Source organism: Nannospalax galili, unplaced genomic scaffold, assembly GCF_000622305.1.
Source record: "Nannospalax galili isolate Female #2095 unplaced genomic scaffold, S.galili_v1.0 scaffold1623, whole genome shotgun sequence".
NCBI lineage: Eukaryota > Metazoa > Chordata > Mammalia > Rodentia > Spalacidae > Nannospalax > Nannospalax galili.
In genome coordinates, this window is record NW_008349082.1 from 846,406 (window position 1) to 870,786 (window position 24,381).

The following is a 24,381-nucleotide window of genomic DNA, read 5'->3' on the forward strand; positions in this document are numbered from 1 at the left end:
TCCATGGGAGAGGAAGGGGTGGAGACGCAGAGAAGGGCTAGACTGGCCGCAGCAGGGGAAGGTTTCTTCGCTGCTCTTCCTTGCGCGTGTAGTGAGAAGTTTTGGGAACCTGGCTTCGTCGAGGTTTGCGTGTCCGGCAGGAACAGGGGTGGAGGACACTGAGGGCGGAAGTGCGGGCACGGAAGGGGAGCTGGTGCCAGAGGACAGCCCTTTTTCCTGGTACAAGTGGCCTTTCCCACGTCGGAAGTGGGAGTAGTCAGGGCGGAACCGAGAGGGGAAACGTAGAGGAAGGGCTAGGAAGAAATGTGGCCACTTCTTTCTCTCCGGGGCTTCAGTATTCCCGAGACCAGACTACACGGAAGTCCCAGCTTTCTTCGGGCGGAAGGTGCTTCAGCCTGTTGACCGCTACCGGAGAGGGGCTGCGGCGTCAGAAGCAGGGCGGAGATTAGGGCAGGGACAAAGAGGCAGAGGCGGGACCTTTGGTGGAAGGTAGTTCCGCTCTGCCACCTACTGCTGGAATCTGATTGCTCAGCCCGTTAGTCTTGCCCCATGTGTCCCTTTCTGTTTATCACTGGCTGGCTGTGTAGCTTTGGTTGTTACTGTTTTGACGCAAGGTCTCATTATGTAGCCAAGATTGCCATGGATGGTTCTTGTCCTTTTTTCCCTCCCTCCTCCCTCCCTCTCCTTTCTTTCTCTGTCTTTTTGAGACAGGGTTTCCTTGTAGCCCCAGCTGGCCTGGAACTTGCTATGTAGACCAGGCTGGCCTTAAACTCACAGAGATTCGCCTGCCTCTGGCCTGGAAGTTTCTGTGTAGCTCAGGCTGGCCTCGAACTCATGATCCTTTTGCCTCAATCTGAGTGCTGGGTTTACAGGAATGTGCCGTAAGTCAGGTTGGGTGTTGCTTTAATCAGCCCATTTGTCCCCTTACACCCAGGACTTGTTTCACCGTGTGTGTATGTATGAATGAGAGAGAGAGGAGAGAGAGCGAGACCTTGGTTCCAATAATTTATCCATTTTAAATGATTCTTCTTGTCTGTGGTGCATCACCTGTTAATTTTAGCAACAAGTATTTTGAGGGCTTACTTTGCCAGGTACAGGTAAACATTTGGCATTTATCATGTGTCTTGTCCTATAGTATTACAGGCACTGTTTAATCCTTATGAGGTACAGAAGTCAATACCCTGTGGTTTAAATAAATAAAATCAATCATTAGCTTGTTACAGAAAGAATTCAAGTGCTACACAAAGACAAAGGGTTAATAGGTTAAAATAGGATTTAGGAGCTGGGTGTGGTGGCACACACAGCACTCAGGAGGCAGAGGCAGGTGGAGCTCTGTGAGCAAGGCCTGCCAGGTCCAGGTCTACATAGCAAGTTGCAGAATAGTTGAAGCTAGAGGGAGACCCTGTCTCAAAATGACAAAAAAAAAAACAAAAAAAGGATGCGGAGAAGGTGAAGGTTAGGGGAAATTTATATTAAGTGGCGTTTTGCTGGACTTAGGTACTGCAGTTTCTTTGTAATGGAGCATTGTATTGAGTCCCATTTTCTTTTTTTTTCTTTCTTTCTTTTTTTTTTTTTTTTTTTTTTTGTTTTTTTTATACAGGGTCTTCCTGTAGCCCCAGTTGTCCTGGAACTCACTATGTAGACCAGGGTGGCCTTGAACTCACAGAGATCCGCCTGCCTCTGCCTCCTGAGTGCTGGAATTAAAGGCGTGCGCCACCACACCCAGCAAGTCCCATTTTCTTAAAAATACAGGGCTAACATAGATGTGTGACGTTTGCTGTCAAAATACTTCTGAAGTGTTCACATAGGCTTGAAATCATGACTTTGTGTCAGAGTGACCTGGACTGCCAGGTAAGGATGAGCTGCCCATTCTCACAGTTCCTGTGCTCTGGAAGGACCACCTTCTGATAGTCTGTTACTCTAGATCCCATGGTTTCTCATCACTCTGTCCTTTGTATTACTTTTAATAGCTTCATAATCAACAACTCTGTGAGGGGGTAATAAACTAGGCACCTGAAAGAAATAGAAGTCACTTATGTGTGCAGGGTCATGTAAGGATAAAACCTGAGTTGAGATTTGATACCACAATGGATCACTGCTTAGGCTTTTTGGTAATTTACAGACTTTGAAAATAGTTGAAGGGCTGGGCATGGTGGTACATGCCTTTAGTCCCAGCACTCAGGAGGCAGAGGCGGGTGGATGTCTGTGAGATTGAGGCTTGCTTGGTCTACATAGCAAGTTCCAGGTCAGCTACAAGGAGACCCTGTCTCAAAAACAAAATGAACAAAACCCAAAAACACACACAGAAGAGAAATTCGGGCCAGTGAAATTGCTCAGTGGGTTAAAGTGCTTGCCCTTCCAGCCTGATGATCTGAGTTTGATTTCTGCAACCCGTGGTGGAAAGAGAGAACCAACTCCTGAAGTTTGTTCTCTGACCTCCAAAGGCCTGTGTCTTGGTACACATACCCACACATCAAACACATATACAGTAATAATAAAGTAAAAACTGAAAAAATACTAAAAAGAAATGTGTTATTAATCCATGGTAAGACATGTATTACTGAGTGAAAGAAGTTTGTGGGGCTGGAGTGGAGAAATGGCTCAGTGGTTAAGAGCTGCCCTGCCCAGGCAGATCTCTGTGAGTTCAAGGCCTGGTCTACATAGCAAGTTATAGACCAAAACCCTGTCTCAAAAAGACCAAAAGAACAACAACAACAACAACAACAACAAAACAAGGCTGGAGAGATGGCTCAGTGGTTAAGAGCACTGGCTATTCTTGCAGAGGGCCTGGTTTCAATTCCCAGCACCCACACGGCAGCTGTCAGTAACTCCAGTTCCAGGGGATCTGATGCCCTCTTCTGGCTCTGAAGGCATTGCCTGACACAGGTGCACCAACCTGCATGCAAGCAATACACTTCCTATACATAAAAGTATTTTTAAAAATAATAAAAATAAGTCGGGTGTGGTGGTACACACCTTTAATTACACCACTCAGGAGGCAGACTGTGAGTTCAAGGCCAGCCTGGTCTACATAGTGAGTTTCAGGCCAGCTGGGGATACAGGGAGACCCTGTCTCAAAAAGACACCCCCCTCCAAAAAAAAAGATCTTTTTTTAGCTTAAAAAATTTTTTTTTCATGTGTATGAGAGTATTGCCTCCATGTGTGTAAGTGCACCCGTGTCATGCAGTGCCCTTGGAGGTCAGAAGAGGACATCAGATCCCTTGGAACTGGACTTACCAATAGTTGTCAGCTGCCATGTGGGTGCTGGGAATTGAACCCAGGTCCTCTGCCAGTGCTCTTAATCTCCGAGCCATCTCTCCAGCCCCGAAAGAAATCCTGAGACAGGATTTGTTCTTCCCTCAGTCTCAGATAGTTCAGGCCATTGTCCCTTGGCCCATGCCCTTGGGCAAATCACTGTTGTGGGAATGTGTAGCAGGAGTGCTTGCCCAAGGTAGACAGGAAGCAGAGAGAGGGGATACAGGAGCAAGCCCCAGGCAAGATAGAGCCCCCAGTGCCCTCCTTTCTCCCTCCTAGCCCATCTCCTACCTTCACCACCTCCCAGTAATACTCTCTTGTTATAAATCTGTTACAGGATTTATTAATCCATGGATTAGGTCAGAGTCCTCCTGACTGAATCCTGTCTGGAAATGCCCTCATAGACACACCTAGAGTGCACTTTACTGAGCTCCTAGGTGGTTTTGTAGTTTTGTATTGTGGGCTGGCCAGGAGCTCAGTATAAACTAGATTGGCCTCAGACTTGTAGTGCTCCTCCTGCCTCTGTCTGAGGGCTAGAATTACAGGCATTTACCTCCATGGCCAGCCCATTCAAGTGTTTCATCCTGTCAAGTTGACAGTCACAATTAACCACAACACCAAGTGTCCAAGGTTTACATAAAAGTTTGTGTCTGTCAGGTATATCTTACAGGTTTTGACAAACATATGAATGTATCTACCATTATCATGTCATAGGAAATAGCTTCATTGACTTCAAACTCCTCTGTGCAACATCTGTTCATCTTCTGCCCCCCCCGAACTGTGAATTTTATTGTTTCTGAAGTGTTGCCTTTTTTTTCCAGGTGTGCTGGATAGCTTTAGTGTCAACTTGACACACCTGTGTTGAGGGAGCCTCAATCGGGAAATTGCCTCTCTTGGACTGGACTGTGGCCCTGTCTGGGGGGCATCTTCTTGATGAGTGATGTGGGAGGTCCCAGCCCAATGTGGGTGGTACCACCCCTGGGCAGGTGGGCCTGTGTTGCCTAAGAAAGCAGGCTGAGCAGGGGCCAGGGGAGCAAGCCAGTAAGCAGCGTTCCTCCATGGCCTGTGCTCCAGCTCCTGCCTCCAGGTTCCTGCCCTGAGTTCTTACCCTGGGCTCCCTGATGAACTGTGACCCGGGAGATGTAAGGCAAATAAATCCTTTCCTCCCCAAGTTGGTAGTGGTCAGAGTATTTTGTTGCAGCAATGAAGAAACAAACTAGGACATCAGGTTATATAGCTGAAATCATGGTATGTAGTCTTTTCAAACAGGCTTCTTTTTAAAAAAGATTTTTAATTACATATGGAGGGCGGGTGTTGTACACAAGTGCAGGTGCCTTCAGAGGCCAAAGGCATTATATCCCTCTAGAGCTGGAGTTACGAGGGTCATGAGCCACCTGACCTGGGTGATGGAACCAAACTTAGGTTCTTTAGAAGAGCAAAGCAGCTCTATTGAGTCAGGGTCTCCTCTGTAGCCCCAGCTGTCCTGGAATTCACTATGTAGACCAGGCTAGCCTCGAACTCACAGAGATCCACCTGCCTCTGCCTCCCGGGTGTTTGGGTTAAAGGTCTGAGCCACCAAGCCGGGCTCTATCTTTAATTTTTTAAAAAATATTTTATTATTACTATTATTTTTATTTTAAGTGTATGAATGTATTGCCTGAATGTAGGTAGTTGCACCTGTGTTGTGCAATGCCCATGGAAGTTAGAAGAGGACGCTGGATTCCCCTAGAACTGGAGTTACTGATGATTGTTAGCTACCATGTGGTTGCTAGGAATCAAACCGGGTCCTCTGCAAGAGCAGCCAGTGCTCTTAACTACTGAGTCATCTCTCTCCCTCTTCTTCCCCTCTTATGATCTACTTTCTAGTTTCATGACCACACACGCATGTGAGTGTATACACACACGTGTACATAGACATACACATAAGTATGTAAGTGCACACATATAATTTATTTCTTGTTGTTTGAGACAGGGTCTCACTTTGTAGCCCTGGCTGGCCTGGAACTTGTTATGTAGAACAGTACACATAGATCTAATTTTAAATCTAGGTTCTGTATATGAGAGAAAACATGATGTGTATATATGTGTATATGTGTATGTGTGTTGCCTGCATGTATGTAAGTGCACCTGTGTCATGCAATGCACATGAAGTCAAAGAGGGTATCATAAGCTGGGCATGGTGATGCACGCCTTTAATCCCAGCAGGAGGCAGAGGCAGGCGAATCTCTGTGAGTTCAAGGCCAGCCTGGTCTACATAGTGAGTTCCAGGACAGCTGGGGCTACAGGGAGACCCTGTCTCAAAAAGACAAAAAAAAAAAAAAAAAAAAAAGTATTGGATCCCCTGGAACTGGAGTTATGGACTGTTAGCCACCATGTGGGTGCTGGGACTCAAACCCAGGTACTCTGCAAGAGCAGCCAGTGCTCTTAACTGCTGAGCCATCTCTCCAGCCCCTTTTTTAGTTTTTTGAGGAATTCTATACCGATTTCCACAGTGGCTGCACAGCTTACATTCCCACCAACAGTGAGTAGGGTCTTTCTTTATGCACATCTTCACCAGCATTTGTTGTCATTTCATTGCTTTTCTTTCTTTTTTTAAGACAGGGTCTTCCTGTAGCCCCAGATGGCCTGGAACTCGACATGTAGACCAAGCTGGCCTCTATCTGCCTGCCTCTACTTCTGCAGTGTTGGCATTAAAGGCTTGTGCCATTGCACCCAGTTTCATTTATTTTCTTGATGATAACTATTCTGACTGGGGTAAGGTAAATATCAAAGTAATTTGTGTGTGTGTAGACAACCTCATGTACTGGTCTTCACTTCCTATTTGAGGCAGGGTCTCCATAATTAGCTGCTATGCTACCTATGTCAGGCTGGCTAGCCCTGGGGATTCTCTGCTTCCCATCACACAGTATGAGTTCTGGTGTTGTAGATGTGCACGACCTGGCTTTACATAGGTTCTGGGGATTCGAACTCAGATCCTCATACTTGTGTGGCAAGTGCCTTTGCCCACTGAGCCATCTTGCCAGCCTCTCAACGTATTTTTTAAATTATTTGCTTTTACTTTACATCTGTGAATGTTTAGCCTCTATGTAGTAAGTACACCTACATGTGCAATGCCTAGGGGTGGAGGCCAGAAGAGGGTGTTGGCTCCCCTGGAATAGTTACAAATGGTTGTTAGTTGCTGTGCTGGGAACCAAACCCAGTCGGTCTTCTAGAAGAGTAGCCAGTGCTCTTAACTGCTGAGATATCTTTCCAGATCCTTCCTTTTTTCTTCCTTCTTCCTTCTTTCCTTCCCCCCCCACTTTTTTTTGAGACAGGGTCTCCCTGTAGCTACAGCTGGCCTGGAACTCATTATGTAGACCAGGTTGGCTGTGAACTCACAGAGATCCACCTGCCTCTGCCTCCCAAGTGCTGGGATTAAAGGTGTGTGCCACTACGCCCGGCCTCTTTCTTTCTTTCCTTCCTTTTTTTCTTCTTTCTTTTTCTCTCTCTTTTTTTTAAAATAGAGAATCACTGTGTAGCTCTGGTTGGCCTGGAACTTGTTATGTAGACTAGGCTCAAACTCACAGAGTTCTACCTGCTTCTGCCTCTCAAGTGCTGGGATCAAAGGCATGTGGCATCATGTCCAGCCTCAATATAGTTTTGAGGCTATTTCTTTGATAGCTAAGGATATTGAACACCTTTTCAAGTATTTACTGGCCATTTGTAGTTCTTCTGAAAAATTTAAAATTAGAAACTTTCTTGGGTTTTTATTTATTTGTGTGTGTGTGTGTGTGTGTGTGTGTGTGTGTGTGTGTGCGTGCGTGTGTGTTGGTGTGGGTGCCACAGCATGGATGTAGGGATCAGAGGACAACTTGTAGAAGTGGTTCTCTCCTTCCCCAATGTGGGTTTTGGAGACTGAATTCAGGTCATCAGGCTTGGCAGCAGTGCATTTACCCACTGAGACATCTTGCTGGTCCTGTGTTTTTTCTTCTGAGTTTTATTTAGTTCATTAGCCCATTTATTGATTGATTTGGTTTTTAGGTGTTTAAATTTTGCAGTTTTGTATATATATATATATATATATATATATCTTAGATATGAATCCCGTTTGATGTGTAGTTCCATAGACTGTTTTTTCACTCTGGTGATTGTAATCACTACTTTCTGCAAACCTAAACTGCCCTAAAACTAAACAGGGCAGGAAGTTGTCGATATTATGATGGGATGGCAGCTGAGTGCACTATATTAGGGTAAACAATTCCTAAGGAATTGGACAGAACCTCAGTCAGTTACTCTGAACTTCCAGAGAGAAAATTCACAATAGGCCTGTCTTCTGAGAATAGCTGTTCTGGGGGGTGGAGACACAGATTGACACTGGTACAGCTTAAAGTGATCAAGTCTGTGATTCCAAGTGAGGTAAAGCTCTGCCTGAGAAGCTTAACACATTGAATCAGATAACAGGATGAATCTTGCTTTTGGGAAGAGCTCCAGATCTCATGAGGGTCTATGCAGGAGATGATTGTTGGCTATTGAGCATGAGTATGGGGTTGCAAAGCTAGCTAACAAAGAAATGGGGTAAATAATGAGCCCAAGTGAACCAGGACTGAGGACATGTGTGTGGCCTGGGTGGAGATAGGTGGTGTCATGTTATTTTGGCCCTGGCTACAAGTGCTGGCAGGAATGGGCCAAGTTCCCTTAGGGCTGAAGTGAACAGAGTGGATTTTCAAAGGACAGAGTATGAAATGCTTTCAGGAAATAAAACCTGGGTGGCTGTGGGCAACTGTTTGTGAGGAGGGAGAGGAACAAGGATGGTACTTCATAGTTGGAACCTTACTGATCATTTCTGCAGAGTATCAAGAGGGTACAAGACAAAAGCTTAGAAGGGAGATTTATTCACTACTCCATTAGATCAGGCAGCATTTCTCTACTCTGCAATGGCAGATGGGAAGAGAGAGTGGTATAGAGACCAAAACTCACAGTCCATTGGCTGAAATTTCAGAAGGCTAGTCAGGGGCCAGGAGCCCACTGGCTCTCTAATAGCAGGTGAAGAGTGCTCTACTCAGAGAGGTGGAAATGTGGAAGCATGAGCAAGTGTGTGTGTGTATTGAGACAGGGTCTTGTGTAGCTCACACTAACTAATGCCTGATACTCCTGCCTCCACTTCCCAGGTGCTAGATTACACACTCGACTCTGGACGATTTTTTTTTTCTATGTAGACCAGGCTGGCCTTGAATTCAGAGATCCCCCTGCCTCTACCTCCTGAGTACTGGGACTAAAGGCATGTGCCACCACACCCGACCATGGACAATTCTTAAGTCTGTCCTGTTCCCAAAGCTGACCTCTGTAGGTCTGCCTCACTCCCTCAGGCACTGTTTTGGGGTCCAAATGATTTGAAAGATAAATTGGCTAGCTAATGATGTGAAAAGCCTTGCTAGGTCTGACATTCAAGAAGAGGTGGATTCCAGACAAGCAAGGCCTACTCTTTACTCCCTCACCCTGCATATCACTATTCATTTCAAAGATAGACATCTCCAGCTAACTGCTGAGTTACATAACAGCCTGTTTTCTTTTTTTAATTTTATTTATTCATTTTTATTTTATGCATATGAGTGTATTGCTTGTATGTGTGTAAGTGCACCCGTGTCATGCAATGCCCAGGGAGGTCAGAATGGGGTGTCAGATCCCCTGGAACTAGAGTTATGGAATGTTGTTAGCCACCAGGTGGGTACTGGGATTCAAACCCGGGTCTTCTGCAAGAACAACCAGTGTTCTTAACCACTGAGCCATCTCTCCAGCCCCAGCCTCTTTTACATGTATTTATTTTTGTATTTTTGTGTGTATATGTATGTGGGTATATGTGTGTCACAGAGGGTGGCGGTCAGAGGACAACACTGTGGGGTTGTTCTCTCCTTCTACCTGTATGTGGGCTCTGGGGATCATACTTAGGTTGTCAGACTTTGCAGCAGGTGCTTTACCTGCTGAGCCATCTTGCTGACCCCATCACTTTATTTCTTGTTCCTCCCCTTTGCAGTGTCTTCCTCTATCCTTTTATCCTTCCTGGCTGTATGACCTAGGTATACTGGGGACCCTTGCTCAGCCCCGAGTAGCAGAGTCTTAGCTCTGTTGCTGCTGCAATGCTTCCCTGCTCTTGACTGTGCAGTCTTGGCTATCTGTCACTGGAAGAGCAAGGCTGCAAGGCTTGGGCAGGTCTATTAAAGGGCAATCATATATCTAAGTTATAACTGGGGAGGGACAGGAGGTGTGAGCTGACATTAGTCTTCTGATCTCTTACAGAGCCTCTTGAGTAGTGTTGCAGGTTTGCTATTCTGCAATCTGTTGTGGAGTAGGAATAGCCCACCCTCTCAAGGCCTCAAATAGGAGAATGCCACCACCATTAATTGTCTTGACTAAGAAAAGGGAGGCAGGTAACAGCAGGAACGGCAATCAGTTATCAAGTATGTTCCTATGCTCTGTGTCTGCCCCCTCTGAGGGTGGGAGTTGATAGTCTCTGCAGGCCTTCCTAGCTTTGGAATTCATGTCTGGAGTGGCTTAAAATGCTGTTGAGGACTCAACAGCACTGGCTTATGAAACAAATGTGAGCAAGTTCTATTAGCGGGGCATGATGGGTCACAAGAACCTGTAATCCTAGTACCCCATAAATTGAGACAGGAAGCTTACCATAAGTTGGAGGCTAGCCTGGGCTACAAAATGAGTTTGAAGCTAGCCTGGGCAAGTTAGAACCTGTCTCAAAACCAATGAACCAACCAACAAACCAAACAAGCCCAACAACCAAAAACATTACATAACGACAGCCTTAGCAGAAAAGGGGAGGATTTTGTAGACAATACTTCTGACTAATGTATGTCCCTGGAGTCTCAAATCTTTCATTCTGTGGTTTATAAAATGTTGAGACCTGGAAATGAGAAGGAATCTTTCTAATTGTTTTGTAGAAGAGTTCCCTAAACTTTTGGGGTAGTCTCTTTGCCTCTTTAGGCACAGTTACAGGGTTGTGTGGGTCTACGAATAATAAATGGCGGTAATAATCTCTAATCTTTCATGGATTCTTTCATAAACACTTAAACACACTCACCCCTCCAACAACTTTTTTTCATGTGTGTGTAATACAGGAGATTGAACCCAAGAGCCTCAGCATGCTAGGCAAGCACTCTACCACTGAACTGTAGCCTCAGCCTTTTTAATGGATTTTTGGAAAAAGACAATGAACTTGTCTTGGGCTGGAGAGATGAGTCAGTGATTAAGAGCATTTGTTGCTTTTCCAGAGGGCCCAAGTTCAATTCCCAGAAACCACATCATGCAGGCAGTTCATAATAGCCTGTGACTCTAGCTCCTGGGGTCCAGTGCCTCTAGCCTCCATGGACTCTTGCACTCACATTCATATACCCACATACAGACATACACATATATACACAATTAAAAATAAAATCTTTTAAAGAAGACAGTGACAAACTCCTGATAAAGACTAACTTGGTTCTTTGTGTCCTGATTGACTTCAGTTTCCCCACCCAAAAATGTCATGTTAGATTGCTATTAAATTAGAATTCTGTTGGCCAAAGTTGGCCTGAAGATGTTTTATTTGGCCCACATAACATTTAAAGGAGCAAACTGTGCCAACACTTGAAAATTATTGTGTTGAACACAGAAACTCAGTTTCCTAATTTCTCTTGAAAAATCAGACATAGCAATACTGAGTCCGTGTTTCTGCCTGGAATAATCCACTAGGGCTGATGGAGGATGCCAGTTGGTATGAAATGTGTTCTGTTTTCCAGCCCCTACCTGTCCTTCACATCTTTATAGGATCTGCTTGCCCCTTGTAGGTATTTCAGTTGTGACTCTCTGGATAGCAGAAAACTGGCTATGTCTGGCACAGAGCAGGCAATTAATCATTGCACCGGTTACTCCCTCTGCTATCTCCCTCTGTTACTCTTATACGGCCACAATAAGAAACCCAAGTTCATATTTATTGATTGTGTTTTTTTCTTTGTTGTTGTTTGAGGCAGAGTCTCACAAGGAATCTTCCCTCAGCCACCTGAGTGCTGGGACTACAGGTATGAGCCATCATGCCTGGTTTGTGGTAGTTCTTGAGTAGAAGATTTACATTTTGAGAAGTGAGTTGAATGGTCCCTTTGTCAGTCAGGGTAGACTAGGCTAGGCTGTGATAATGAACTCTAAATCTCAGTGGCTTAAATGACAAAGGTTTATTTCTTGCTTATAGAAACCTACATACAAGAAAATATTGTTTTCATGTGCACAGAGCACATACGCATATACATATAGGCATATACAGAACATAAACTCATGCAAAAATGTATTTAGATAGTGGTCACCTTAAACTACAGAGCCATCTTTTTTGGGGGACTTAAGAAGGCCCTATGATTTAAAAAGGGCTATGAGACTATCCACTTTCAGTCAAGGACATACCTATATCACAGAAGGAACTGAAAATTAGTGAGGGACCTGAAAGCTTTAAAAAAAGAAAGACCTGAAGCTTATACTACATTAAATTCCATGCAAAAATTTGTAAGTAAGATACCAAATATGCAGTGCTTGTAGTCTGTCACCTCTTTGTCTCTGTCTCTGAGTTCTAACTTAGAAGGGAGACGGATCCCAGACGCCCAATATGCAGAGAGACTGAGGAAGCTGGACTGGGTCGAAGAGGGGGGCCAACAGGCTGGAATCCTCTTCCTCCAGGTGGAGCTGTACCCAAGAAGGAAGCGGCAGGACCAGTCAAATTCATTGTCCCTCTGACTCCCTGTTTATCCTACTGATCCAGACCTCACCCTTGTTCTCCTGGCTTACTCCTGCCTGCTAATTTTCCCACTTCCAGTCTTGCTTTCTCCAGTCCCTCCCCAAAGCTACCATGCTCCGTCTAGTTCAGAAAATCCCCCAGTTCCCCTTTGTGCATAGTTGCTGTTTCAGAGTCCCAAGCCCACCGTGCCAGATCTCTACAATCAGAAGGTTCCCCAGCCTCATCTCTCCCTGTGCCTCTGGAGCAATCCACCACTGAACAGAACTCAGCCTTCCTCTCTGTTCCCTTGAATATTTCTCATTCCTCCAAGTTCCTCTTGTCTTGCCACTGAGCCTTCTGAAGCTATCCAGGTTTCCCAACTAGAAAAAGCTCCTGGAAGGCAGCTGTCACTCCTCCCAGTCCAGACCTGAGTTACTTTATTCCCTCTCCAGACTTCAGCAGGAAGCTAGGGTTTGGCATCAGGAGACCAGGCTCTGCATTGTCTTGCCATCTGCCAGTCCCTGGCAAGTCTCTACCTCTTCAGGACTTCATTTTTCTTGTTCAGATTAAAACTGGTAAAGATTAGCTCGCTGAAACATTGAACTGTAGTCTCAGAGATGAGGCTGAGAAGCTTGGGGGCCTGGACTTGAGGACACTGAACTTGGAATTCTCCCGTCATCTTAGTGTGTCCTTGCTTATTCTGGTGATCTCCGTTTCCCAACCACCCTTATTGCATCCTCTCTTTCAGGGGGCACATTACCTTGCGGGCCACAGGAGTGGAGTAGAGAGATCCAGGCAGGGTTTGCGGGGACAGATGGGGTCAGGCGGGGAGCCTGGGATGAATCTTTCAGGCCCATAAGGGCCTCAGCTGCCTCTCGCTGCAGCTGCCTCTCAGAGGGAGTAGATGTCCAGGCCAGGCAAGAGCCTCCAGGGGCCTGCAAAGGAAAGGGGAGAGAAGCAGACTGGGAACCCCCCTACTTCTGTCTACCCTGCACATGCTTCCTCTGTCTGGTTCCTTCAGTCCCCTGCTTTTCCCTTCTTCAAGTTCAACCTCCTCCCTGCTCCTGGATGCCACTTCTTTCCCAAGACCTGTGGCTGTAGTAGAAGAGTGTCTGGGGTACCACAAGACTGCAGTATCAGAGTTGAACATCTGAAAAAGAGGAGACACACCAAAGGGATTAAACATACAAAGACATGAAACATGGAAAGTGGTCAGACATTCTGATCTGGGAATCAGAACCTGCTTGGGTTACTGGACTTTGTGGACTTCGGTAAGTCTTGTTCCCTAACTTGGCTACTCTGCTTTCTGTAGAATGAAAATCTCTGCAAGTATCCCTCTCGTAGGCTAGGCTACTGTGAGGATTACAGGGAATCATTGGTGCCAGTTTTTTGAAAGCAGACAGAATACCTAGAGGGATTGGGATTGCTGGCTCTGTTCTACCAGAGTCTGCTTTCTCTCACTCAGCTCCTCATTTCCTGTCATCTGAAGGCTAGCTTGGCTCATCTTCAAGAAGTTTTCTCTTACGGTCTCTGGCGTTATACCTGTGCCTTACTATCGTGGGCCCTCCATTTCAGCAGACAACCCTATTCTCTCTTATCTGTTTAAGAAGATTGAGTAGCCACTGTTTGCTCAAGGTCAGGTATATTAGGTATATTGCTAATTACGATGATAATCTGAGAGTACTAGCATCCCCCAATTACTGATATTAAATAGGCTTAGAGAGGTGCCAGCACTTGTCTAAAGGCTCACAGGAAATAGCAGAGCTGCAGCAGCTTTGCTTACCTATTAGTCTGAGACCTTTTTCTTTTCCTTCTTTTTTCTTTTCTTTCTTTTTTTTTGAGACAGGGTCTCTTGTAGCCCAGGCTGGCCTTAAACTATGTAGTTGAGGACCACCTTGAACTCCTGATCCTCCTCACTCTCTCTCCCAAGTGCTAGGATTACAAGTGTGTACTACCACACTTGGTCTGAAACTTTTTCTTCTTTATCACCCACTGTGGTGTGCAGCACAGTTAGGCTGAGAATGAATACATATTCTCGTGTTCCTACTTACGTATGAGGTAGGTTTAGGGGTCCTTGGGGCTCTCTAGAAAGTGGAGTTGTCAGTACTGAGTGAGATCCTGGGCAGGCTGGGAGGGTTCCATGTGTGGGCAGCCGAAGGGAGGAGCCAGGATCAAATCCTAAGAAGGGCAGGAGAATGCAGAATGTATGGAGCTGAGAGTCCGTGACTGGCTTCCCTCTACCCACCTGTGTTCCCTTTCTACCTCCTTTTGTGGTACAGTGGCAACCAAGCATTGAAATATCTCCTGAATGAAAGGTGAGTTATCATCTTACCAGGGAAAGGATGGAGAGGGACAGCAGGTTCTTGGCATATCAAGCGGCATACCACTGGGGGTGGCCAGTGTCCAGGGCCCCAAGGACCAGGAGGCACTGGAGTCCAGGGCAAAGGCAAGGCTTCTGGGGGACGGCTGGGCAGCAGAGGCCCGTAGTTTTCCTGTGAGGGGAAAGGACACGGGATAGAGGTAATCCTGGAGAAGAAAACATGTTCCTGGATGAGGGTCAGACCTGAAAAATGGGTGGGCCTTACAGTCCCATCTTCTTTTACCCACAGAAAAGAAGGGACTTACTGAAGATTATATAGCAAGTCAGGGTTGGGATGCAGCGACCACCCAGGTGCAGAAAGCACAGAGAAATGATCTGGGCAGGAGCTAGGGTAGGAACCAGTCCTTCAGGGCCAGGATCGTCTTACCTTCCCAGGGGGTATGAGCACTAGTGGGACTGCTCCCTGGGGACTCTGAGTCAGGGGCGCTATATTCTCCTTCCCAGCTGTGAGGAACCAGAGAGAGATCCAGTGAGCCTTTTCTCCTGATTCATCCTACCCCAACTCCAGTTCTCTCTCTCTCTCGATCTCTCTCTCTCTGTCTCTCTCTCTCCTAGCTTAGGTTGGCTTTGAACTTCTGATCCTCCTGCCTCCAGAACTCCCAAGTGTTGGGATTACAGGTATGTGCCAATGTGCCTCTGTGTCCAGCTGCAGCTTTCTCCTCCACCAGTCCTCCTTCCTGCTAGCCCATGTTGGTCTCCAGCCTCCTCCTTTCTCTTCCCCAGTGTTGGGATTACAGTCAGTCCAACATGCCCTGCTCCTCTATTTTCTTTCTTTAAAATAATTACTTTGTGTTCATGTGTGTATGTGTGTGTGTGTGTGTGAGAGAGAGAGAGAGAGAGGTGTATGTGTGTGTGTGTGCATGTGCTCGCCAAGGCACATATGTAGAGGTCATAGGACAACTTTGGGGAAGTTGGCTCTCTCCTTCCACCTTTCTATGTGCTCCAGGGATCAAACTCAGGTCACCAGGCCTGTAGAGCATGCACCTTTATCCCGATCCATCTCCCTGGCTCTACTAACCATTTTCTACCAGCAGCTCTCACTGAACCCTTGGCCACATTTTATAGTTGGAAAGGGTGAGGTCCAGAAAGTACAAACACCTTGCCCAAGGCCATACACTGATTCAGTGGCCAGACAGGAATGCTTGTCCTTACTTATACTTTCGACACCCAAATCCCTGTCCCATCCCCAGTCAGAGACACTCACAAGGGACCCCTGGCCGAAGGACTCCCTTCTTGACACGGATGGGAGTTTCCAGAGGGGTTGCCCGTTTCATCAGTCCCTGAGCCAGGTGCCTCTTCAGCTGTGCCTCCTGCTGCCTGCGCAAGGCCACCTGGGCAGCCATGACTCTTCGACGTTCCCTAAAAGATGGGGGCTGCAAGTCAAAAGTCAGCCACCTTTTGGAGACCCATCCTCCCCCTCTCTCTGACCTTTATACTCACAAGATGAGGACACACTTGTGGCACTCACAAGCCTGAAAGAGGCAGAGGCGCTTGTGGCCCTTGAGATGGGCTGTGACACCATGATTACGACAGCGGGCACAGGTTGGAGAGCGACTGACAGGTCTCCTGGGGATAAGCTCTGTGCTCTGGGGGGCTCTGGTCTCATCCCCTGGGGCAGAGTCAGCAGGGCAGTGTTGGGGAGCAGACATTTCATTGGGGTCCATGGACCTAGGGGCAGAAGTGGTAGGTCAGGACAGCTACATGGACCCTGCCTTAACCAACCCTCTGCCTTTGGGAAGCCATATCTCTGCTCCTCCATCTTGACACCCTCTGTACCCAGCTTCCACCTTGGCTTCTCCTCTCTGTCACATGATCTTTCTCCCAGGCCTTCGTTTCTTTCTTAGGTGTTTGTTCAGTGCAGACATCCTCTTTGCTCACCTGCACACTTTCCCATGACAAATCCCAGCTTCAGGTGTATGTATACCTTCCAGGCCCCTCAAGCACGCTTACATCAAACAGTTTTTCCAGGCATCCTATTTGACAACTCTCATTGTATCCCCTTGCATTTATTTGATCTCTAAAAACATTTTTATGCCCCCCTCAAATTCTGAGTCCCACATATGCCATCCAATTCTGTCTGCCTTTTGTTTGTTGTCTGTGTGCATGTGGTGTATGGACTTGTGTGTTGTGCACCTTTGTGTGCAGCGGTGTGTGTGTGTGTGTGACATCAGGTGTCTTTCCTCCGTTGCTCTCTACTTTGGTTTTTTCAGACAGGATCTTCACACTGCACCTGAAACTCATGACTTGTTAGACTGGCTGGCCAGTGAGCTTCAGAGATCCACCTGTTTTGGCTCTTCACCCCTACTGGGAGGGCTATAGACATGACACTACCCAGCTCTTTATTCTGGGATCCCAACTCAGGTCCTCTCATTTGTGTGGAAGGCACCTTGCGGACTGAGCCATTTCTTCAGCCCCCCCCCCCTTTTAAATAGTCTGTATGACACTCTCAGAGATTTCCATTTTCACTAGAGATGTTTTATTTTCCATACTAGGCATTGATCTTAGGGCCTTGTGCATGCTAGGCAAGTGTTCTATCCCTGAGCCACATCTCCGGTCTAGTTTTTATTTATTTTTATTCTTTTGAGACATGGACTCCTAAGTAGCCCTGGCTGGCCTTGAGCTTGCTATCCTCCATTCTCAGTCTCCTGGGTAGCTGAGATTACCTTACTGGCCTGTACCACCAGCTCACTAGGACTTTTCCTTGGGTATTAGTTCAACAAATGTTCACTGAGCTGACCATGATGGCTCACACTCTAGCACTTGGGAGGCTGAGATAGAATTACTGTGAGTTCTAGGACAGCCTCGACTACATAGTAAGTTGCAGGCCAGCCTGGGCAATAAAGTGACTGTCTTTAAAAAAACCAAAAACTGTCCGGGCATGGTGGCGCACGCCTTTAATCCCAGCACTTGGGAGGCAGACGCAGGCGGATCTTTGTGAGTTCGAGGCCAGCCTGGTCTACATTGTTTCAGGACAGCTGGGGCTACAGGGAGACCCTGTCTCAAAAAGACAAAACAAAACAAAACAAAACAAAAAAACCCCCAAAAACGGACTGGGTAGTGGCACAGGCCTAAAATTCCAGTATTTGGGGGGTGAAGGGAGGAGGATCAGGAGTTCAAGGTTTTCTGTCACTAGGAAGTTGAAGACTAACCTAGGCTACATGAGACCCTGTCTTAAGAAAACAAAACAAGGTGCTGGAAAGGTTGCTCAGGGGTTAGCAACACTTGTTTTTCCAGAAGACCTGAGTTTGATTCCCAGCACCCACATGAGAGCTCTGCCACCCTCTTCCAACCTTTTTGGGCACTACACACATACCAGTATACACACAGGCTTTCCAAACACTTGTACAATTAAAAATAAATCTTTAAAAAACCAAAAAACGAAAACCAAAACAAATAGGGCAGGGTGGTGCAGACCTTTGAGAGGCTGGCAGATCTCTGTGAGACAGAGGCCAGCCTGGTCTACATAGTAATTTCCAGGCCATCTGGGGCTACCCAAAAGGCCAACCCTCCCCAGAAGCCCTCCAAAACCAAAGCAACAATACCCCCCCCCACAAAAAACAACAAAAAAACCCAAGGGCTTGTTGTGATCATTTATGCGTTTAATCTCCGCACTTGGGAGGCAGAGCCAGGCGGAGATCCAGGCTAGCCTGGTCTACATAGCAAGTTCCAGTCCAGGTGGGGCTATACCCTGTCTCAACTCCCGGGGACCTCTCACCCCACCCCCAAACCAAACCCAACCAAAGCACACGGTGCCTATGCCTCTGTACCCCAGCCCAACACCTAATGCTAGGTACCCCCCCTTCCAGCAGCCGTCACCCCTTCCGCTCCGAGTCCCAGGGAGGGGGCCGAGCATGAGGAACGTGCTCACGGGCTCGTGGGTGGGGGAAGGGCGTGGGTGGGGGAAGGGCGACCTGAGCAGCCCGACTAGGAGGAGACCCAGCTCAAGGGGGGGGGGCAGAAGGGGTCAGGAAGGCAGGGGTCATGTCCGCACTGCCAATCGGTGGTTACCACAGCCTCCAGCCGAATCACAGTCAGGACGAGGCCCAAGGAAAGGAGCGAGAAAGTGGCGAAGGGGAACTGCCTGCCTGAGCTGCTTCCCCCCCCCTCCCCCCTCCCCGGGCTCCTTCCTACGAGGACCAATGAGCTTCAAGCACAGCCTATCCTGAGGTAACAGGTGACCAATACGGTTTGAGCTCCTCCACGGGGGCCCGCCCCTTTCCTGACTGCTCGCTTCTCCGGGGCACAGTCAGGCTAGCCAATAGCGCGTCGAGTTGAGTCTCACACACCTTAGGCCCCGCCCCCTTAGCCTTCCTGCCTGTTCTTCGTGATTAGGGCAGGCAGCCAATGGGGCGTCGAATTGCCACAGCCAGAGCGAGGCTGGCGCTTCGCCCCTCCCCTACAGGAACGACAGGCTCCGTCTCACTGGCGGGCATTATTTCATACCATCTGCGCTTGCGCGGCCTCACCCTCTGGTCCCGGCGGGCCTGGGCGGCCTTTGTCTCCGTTTCCATGTCTCTTTTCTGCGGGCTTTAGCCCTGTTCCCCGCAAGCCAAACACGAATATCAGGGTTACAGAGCCTGTGGGTGTGTGACCTTCCAGGCTAAAGAACGTGGCGGAAGTGGTTTCCAGCTGGACTGTTGTGCAGAGGAAATGTACTAAAGCTGGAAAGGTTGTCTGGGGCCGGGCTAGGGTTTGGGGGCGCTCGAGTGTCCGCTGGAGACATTGAACTTTCTGTAGGGAGGAGGGAGGACGGAAGGAGCGGAACGTCTAGTTTGCCGTTTGCCTGGGCTTCATATGAATGAATAATCATCTATCATCCATCTCTCTCCCTCTCCCCCCCCATCTAATCTAATCTTATCTACTATCTAGCAATCATCTATCTATATCATCTATCTACTATATCAGTATATATGCATATATGTATTTATAGCTATATATCTGTATACATATATGTATGTATATATGCATAGTCTGTATATGTATATGTAGATATACATATCTGTATATGATGTATATATGCATATATGTATACATATAGCTATATCTATATATGTATGTATGTATACATATGTATCTATATGTATGTATATATACATTTATATCTGTAACTATATGTATATATAATGTATATATCTATATCTACTGTTTATTTATGTATATATATACATACCTGTACATGTATGTATATTCATATATACATATATCTATGTATCTGTATATATCTCTCTATCTGTATATGTATGTATATGTGTATATATATGTATATCTATATCTACCTATCTATATATCTAGCTATAAATCATTAATATATCTTTTTAATGAGGAAGAAGGCTGAGTTCCAGAAACTACAAGATCAGGCAGTTAATAAGCGGAGGGTTGAAGATGCCAAGTTTGCTTGATCCTTGAGTACTTACTAAGCCTATGAACTTGGTAGCCCTTCTCACATTGTTTTATTTTCATTAATCCAGATTCCTTACCTTCGTTTCCCAGCCTGCCCATAGATTGTCATTTCAAGGTGATGAATGTGTTGCTCTTGATTTTATGTGTTCTCTGGAGATGTATAGTGTTTTACAAAGTGGGGTTTGATTGGTTTGGTTGATTTTTTTAGAGACAGGATCTCCCTGTAGCCCCAGCTGGCCTGGAACTTACTATGTAGATCAGGCTGGCCTTGATCTCACAGAGATCTGCCTGCCTTTGCCTCCTGAGTGCTGGGATGCACCCGCACGCACAGCAAGTTTTTAGTTTGTCTGTGTGGCTGTTTATTATTTGGAGCAGTACTGTGCTTTTATGGTCAGTCCATAGGCACATGAGTGTATGTAATCAACTGCTTGTAACTGCAGTGGGAGATATTACATGGTGAGCCTCCCTCTGAGCTGTGTACTCCCTTGGCCTCAGGGAGGGGTGGTCTTCTTGCCTTAACTCACCATCACAATAATGATATCTCCTCATACATCTGAGGGTGGAAACGTTCCTTATATTTAGTGACAATATACCAGAAATGTGTATTTAGAAATCTAATTTGATTGTTGTCAGACTTCTCCCACACTAGGCTTGAGAAATTGATCAGAACTCTCAGGAGGTCCTATCTACCCTTCCCACAGTCACTTCGTAAATGGCAGTGCCCAAGGGTATCTTCATCACCACATTTGTGCCAACACTTGGCTTTTTCCAGTTTTCTGATGTCAGTCTGAGAGGTGTATAGCAAGTGTACATTTTGCAGTATGGTTGCATTTCCCTGATTAAGGTTAGATTTGAGCATCTCAAATGCTTCTTCACCTAGGTGCCTTGCTCTTCTGAGGATGGCTTAGCCCATTCTTTTGGCATCACTTTCTTGTTGATTTGCAGGTGGTCCTTTGGTATTCCTGTTGGTTTAAAGTATTAGCTATTTTTTTGGTGCCGATTTTGGCATTCTGTATTATTTGAGTAGCTCATTTCATCTAGATTTTCAAATTTATCAAGTTTTTGGAGACAGGGTCTAATGTACCCTACGCTGGTCTTGAACTTGCTATGTAGGCCAGGATGACCTTGAACTTTTCATCCTCTTGTCTCCACCTCCCAGGTCTTGGGATTATAGTCATCCACCACCATGGTGTACTAACAGGAAATGATCATTGGTGCAGTACTGTACCTGGGCCTCAGACCATAGTCACTGTCCAGCAGATTTTATATGCATCCCTTTTTGTGAGTGATGTGCGTTGAGGTTGTTGTTGTTCAGTTGGATATGATTTTTAATTTCCTCAGTGAACAAAAGGGCATTTAGGAATATGTTAATTAACTTCTACTCTCACATGGGCTTTCTTTTTTAAAAAATATTTTTATGTGTATGAGGGTATTGCCTGCATGCATGTAAGTGTACTTGTGTTGTTCAGTGCCTGTGGAGGTCAGAAGAGGACATCAGATTTCCTGGAACTGGAGTTATGGACAGTTGTTAGCTGTCATGTAGATGCTGGGAATTGAACATCCAGTGCTCTTAACTGCTGAGCCATCTCTCCAGCCCATGGGCTTTCTTTTTTTGTGTGTAAGACAGGGCCACATGTAGCTCAGTCTGGCCTCAAACTCACTGTGTAGTAGAGAATGACCTTAAACTCCCCATCTTCCTCCCTTTACTTCCCAACTGCTGAGGTTTTTTTTTTTTTTTGAGACAGAGTCTTGTTATTAGCCCTGGCTGGTCTTGAACTCAGGGCAGGGCAGTTCTCAGCCTTTGGTGTGCTGGGACTACAGGCATCATCCACCATGCTTGGCTTACACAGGAGTTCTGCTCATCTGATCTCATTGTATGGCTGGAGAAGAGCGTGTAGAGGACCTGGGCTGGAGAGTGAGAGCCACGCTTTGAGATGCAGATATGCCGGGTTTGAGTTAGTTAGGAAGGAAGACCACGGAGATGGGAAAACCTGAGTTAGTGAAGGTCTCCAGGGAGTTCATACCACAGCAACTGACACAGTCAACCTTCTGCCTTAAACAGTGACCCACAGGCAAGTGGACAGAGAATTCAGGGACTGACAAGAACCAAACTTGAGACTCCAACTGAAATTGGTTCCTGACTGAGCTCTCACATCCAGGACCCTGACACAGGACCATGGGACCCCAGCATTTGAGATCTCTGCAGCTGCTCTGCCTCCTTGGGGCCATCTCACTGCCTCGTATGTCTTGTGGGGATGTGTACTATAAGGCCCCCAAAAGGTGGGAGGCTGGTTTTATGTTGCTGGTAGAAGGTGGACTGGGCATCTGGTTCCCTTGGGATGGGATTTGTGGATTTTGACCTTGAGAAGGTGATGTGGGGTCGGGTAGGGGGTGGGGAGATGACTGGAAGAACATTTTCTCTTTAGGGACTGAAGCTCTTTTGTGCTATGAAGCAACAGCCTCACTCTTCAGAGCTGTTTCCTTACAGAACTGGAAGTGGCTTCTGATGAGGAGCATGGTTTGTAAAATGAGAGAGGGCTGCGAGGAGACAATAGTGCTTATTGAGACAGGTGATGTGGGTTGGGTTGGATATGTCTCCTTTTGCTTATTCTGCTTGCCCTCCTCCCCAGCTGTGCTCCCAACACCCAGGACTAGGATTAGATGTTCAGGTGTACACAGATTGATAATAAAAGCTCAGTGATGATTGGTTTACATAATAACATTACCATTTGCACAAAGTAAGAACTTAAGTTCATGAAACACTACACATCTCCAGAGAACACACAAGATTAAAAGAAACAGATTAACCACTTTAGAATGACTGCTTACAGGAAGGTTAGGGAATGAAAGCTGGCTCCAGACTGAAAATGAGGACTAGGGATTCTTAACAAGGAATTCTGGGTCCTTTGTACTGTAGCATGGATAAGAGCAGAATGAAAGTGGGCAGATACCTGTAGGAGGGGGAGGCGTGGGAGAGGGGGAAGGATGAGACACACAGGAGAGAGAAGCAGAGAGGCTTCTGCATGGATAAGGCTGGGGAGACACAGATGGAAATGCCAGCATCTGAGCTCTGTGCAGGGGCTGTGAGTAGACATGGGGAGAGGCAAAGCTGGTCATGGGACTGAGCAGAAACAGAAACCCCGCTGGGGTGGGGGGAGATGGAATGAGCCAGACCAATGAAACTGATCAGACCTCTCTACTCCTCTCCTCCTCAGGGACCAGTAGGGGTGTTGTGAGTTTTAAAGGCTGCAGCTCTGCTTTATCTTACCCTCCGCAAATCTCCTATCTGGTTTCTCCACCTGGAATGTCTATTGCCTCCTATAGTCGTGTCTGCAGGACCTATCTTTGCAACAATATAACCAACTTGGATCCTTTTGTAAAACTTAAGGCTAATGCTCCTAAGTCCACACAATCTTCTTCCAGTCATTGTCCAACCTGTGTGGGCAGGCATGACAAGGAATGTCTTCCAAATTTTGTCACCACTGACACTTGCCCCTACATTGCTTCTACGTGTTACAGTTCCACCATAAAACTTCAGGCAGGTGAGAGGAGAGGAACTTTTATCAAACTGTATGGTGTCTAGTGCCTTTGTACGTCAGAGAAAGGCTGGTGGCAAAGAGGTGGGCTGGGGGATGTAGGAGATGAGACATGAATTCCAATAGGAAGAAGGAAGGTGCTTGGTGCCCAGATTTCTGGTGGGAGAGCAGGTGTCCTGGTTGGTGAGGGGCCTCTGGGAAGAGAGCAGGATTCTTGAGTTTGGAAAGTGCCCCTGATTCTTTTCCTTTCTTCCTTATAGGGAATCTCAATACCACCTTCCTCCTCATGGGCTGTGCTCGTGAACATCACAAGCTTTTAGCAAACTTTCAGCATCTTGGGAGCATCCGAGTGACTGAGGTCCTCAACATCTTAGATAAGTCCCAGGTTATTGGTGCAGGGCACTCTAGTCGAGGTCCTTCTTGTGGCATCTTCTTATGTCTCCTACTTGCCCTCAGAGACTGACCCCACCAGCTGGACTGGAAACACCAGATCTCTCTGTGTAATCAAATAAAATTGCAGAACTACCCTTCTGCTTTGTCCTGTGGTCTGTGAGAATGTTGAGGGGTAGAGAGAGTAGAACCAACATGTCGAGGGAGGGGGGCAGAGGAACAGAAGAGTCTGGGAAAGTGGTGTTACTGGGTTACTGGGCCTAAGCCTGTTGTTCTTTATTTAAAAACCCATACTAAGAGACAAGTTACTGAGGAGAAAGCAGTTTAAGGGCTGGCACCCTGGAAGGTAGAAGGGGCTATCTCCCTCAAAGCTCCATCTTGGGAGAAAAGTGCTTTAACAGGGAGAGAAAGAAGGCAGGGCCAGGCTGCTTGTTGAGTGGTGTCTGCATGCACAGCTTGTCTCTTTTTTTCTTCTCTGGCTGATAAATCACAACCTTGACCTCCTGGGGCTAGTGCCTATAGTTAGATTTCTCTTCTTTCCCTCCCTCCCTCCCTCCCTCCTTCCCTTCTTTCTTTCGTTCTTTCTTTCTTTCTTTCTTTCTTTCTTTCTTTCTTTCTTTCCTTCCTTTCTTCCTTCCTTCTTTCCTTCCTTCCTTCCTTCCTTCCTTCCTTCCTTCCTTCCTTCCTTTACCTTT

At 46.6% G+C, this 24,381-nt stretch overlaps 2 protein-coding genes across 6 annotated transcripts; one reads left to right on the forward strand and one right to left on the reverse strand.

Moving 5' to 3' along the window:
• Positions 1 to 15: 15 nt before the first annotated feature.
• Lypd4 (LY6/PLAUR domain containing 4) lies at positions 16 to 23,823 on the forward strand. 5 transcript variants are annotated; one of them, XM_017801452.2, is made up of 5 exons: positions 16 to 123; positions 21,823 to 22,000; positions 22,187 to 22,330; positions 22,976 to 23,302; positions 23,557 to 23,823. In XM_017801452.2, exons 2-5 carry the CDS (start codon positions 21,937 to 21,939, stop codon positions 23,757 to 23,759), a joined length of 738 nt encoding a protein of 245 aa, XP_017656941.1. In that variant the 5' UTR covers positions 16 to 123; positions 21,823 to 21,936; the 3' UTR covers positions 23,760 to 23,823. The 5 variants fall into 5 exon arrangements, with proteins under 5 accessions (XP_017656941.1, XP_029425913.1, XP_029425914.1 ...); XM_029570053.1 differs by having other exon boundaries at positions 67 to 385; XM_029570054.1 differs by having other exon boundaries at positions 67 to 225.
• Dmrtc2 (DMRT like family C2) lies at positions 11,837 to 18,456 on the reverse strand. The gene is made up of 9 exons (XM_008846451.1): positions 18,369 to 18,456; positions 15,801 to 16,028; positions 15,565 to 15,719; positions 14,728 to 14,804; positions 14,313 to 14,472; positions 14,032 to 14,158; positions 13,070 to 13,130; positions 12,741 to 12,915; positions 11,837 to 11,949 (listed from the first exon to the last, which is right to left on the reverse strand). The coding sequence occupies exons 2-9, from the start codon at positions 16,022 to 16,024 to the stop codon at positions 11,837 to 11,839; spliced, it is 1,092 nt and encodes a 363-aa protein (XP_008844673.1). The 5' UTR covers positions 16,025 to 16,028; positions 18,369 to 18,456.
• Positions 23,824 to 24,381: the final 558 nt, after the last annotated feature.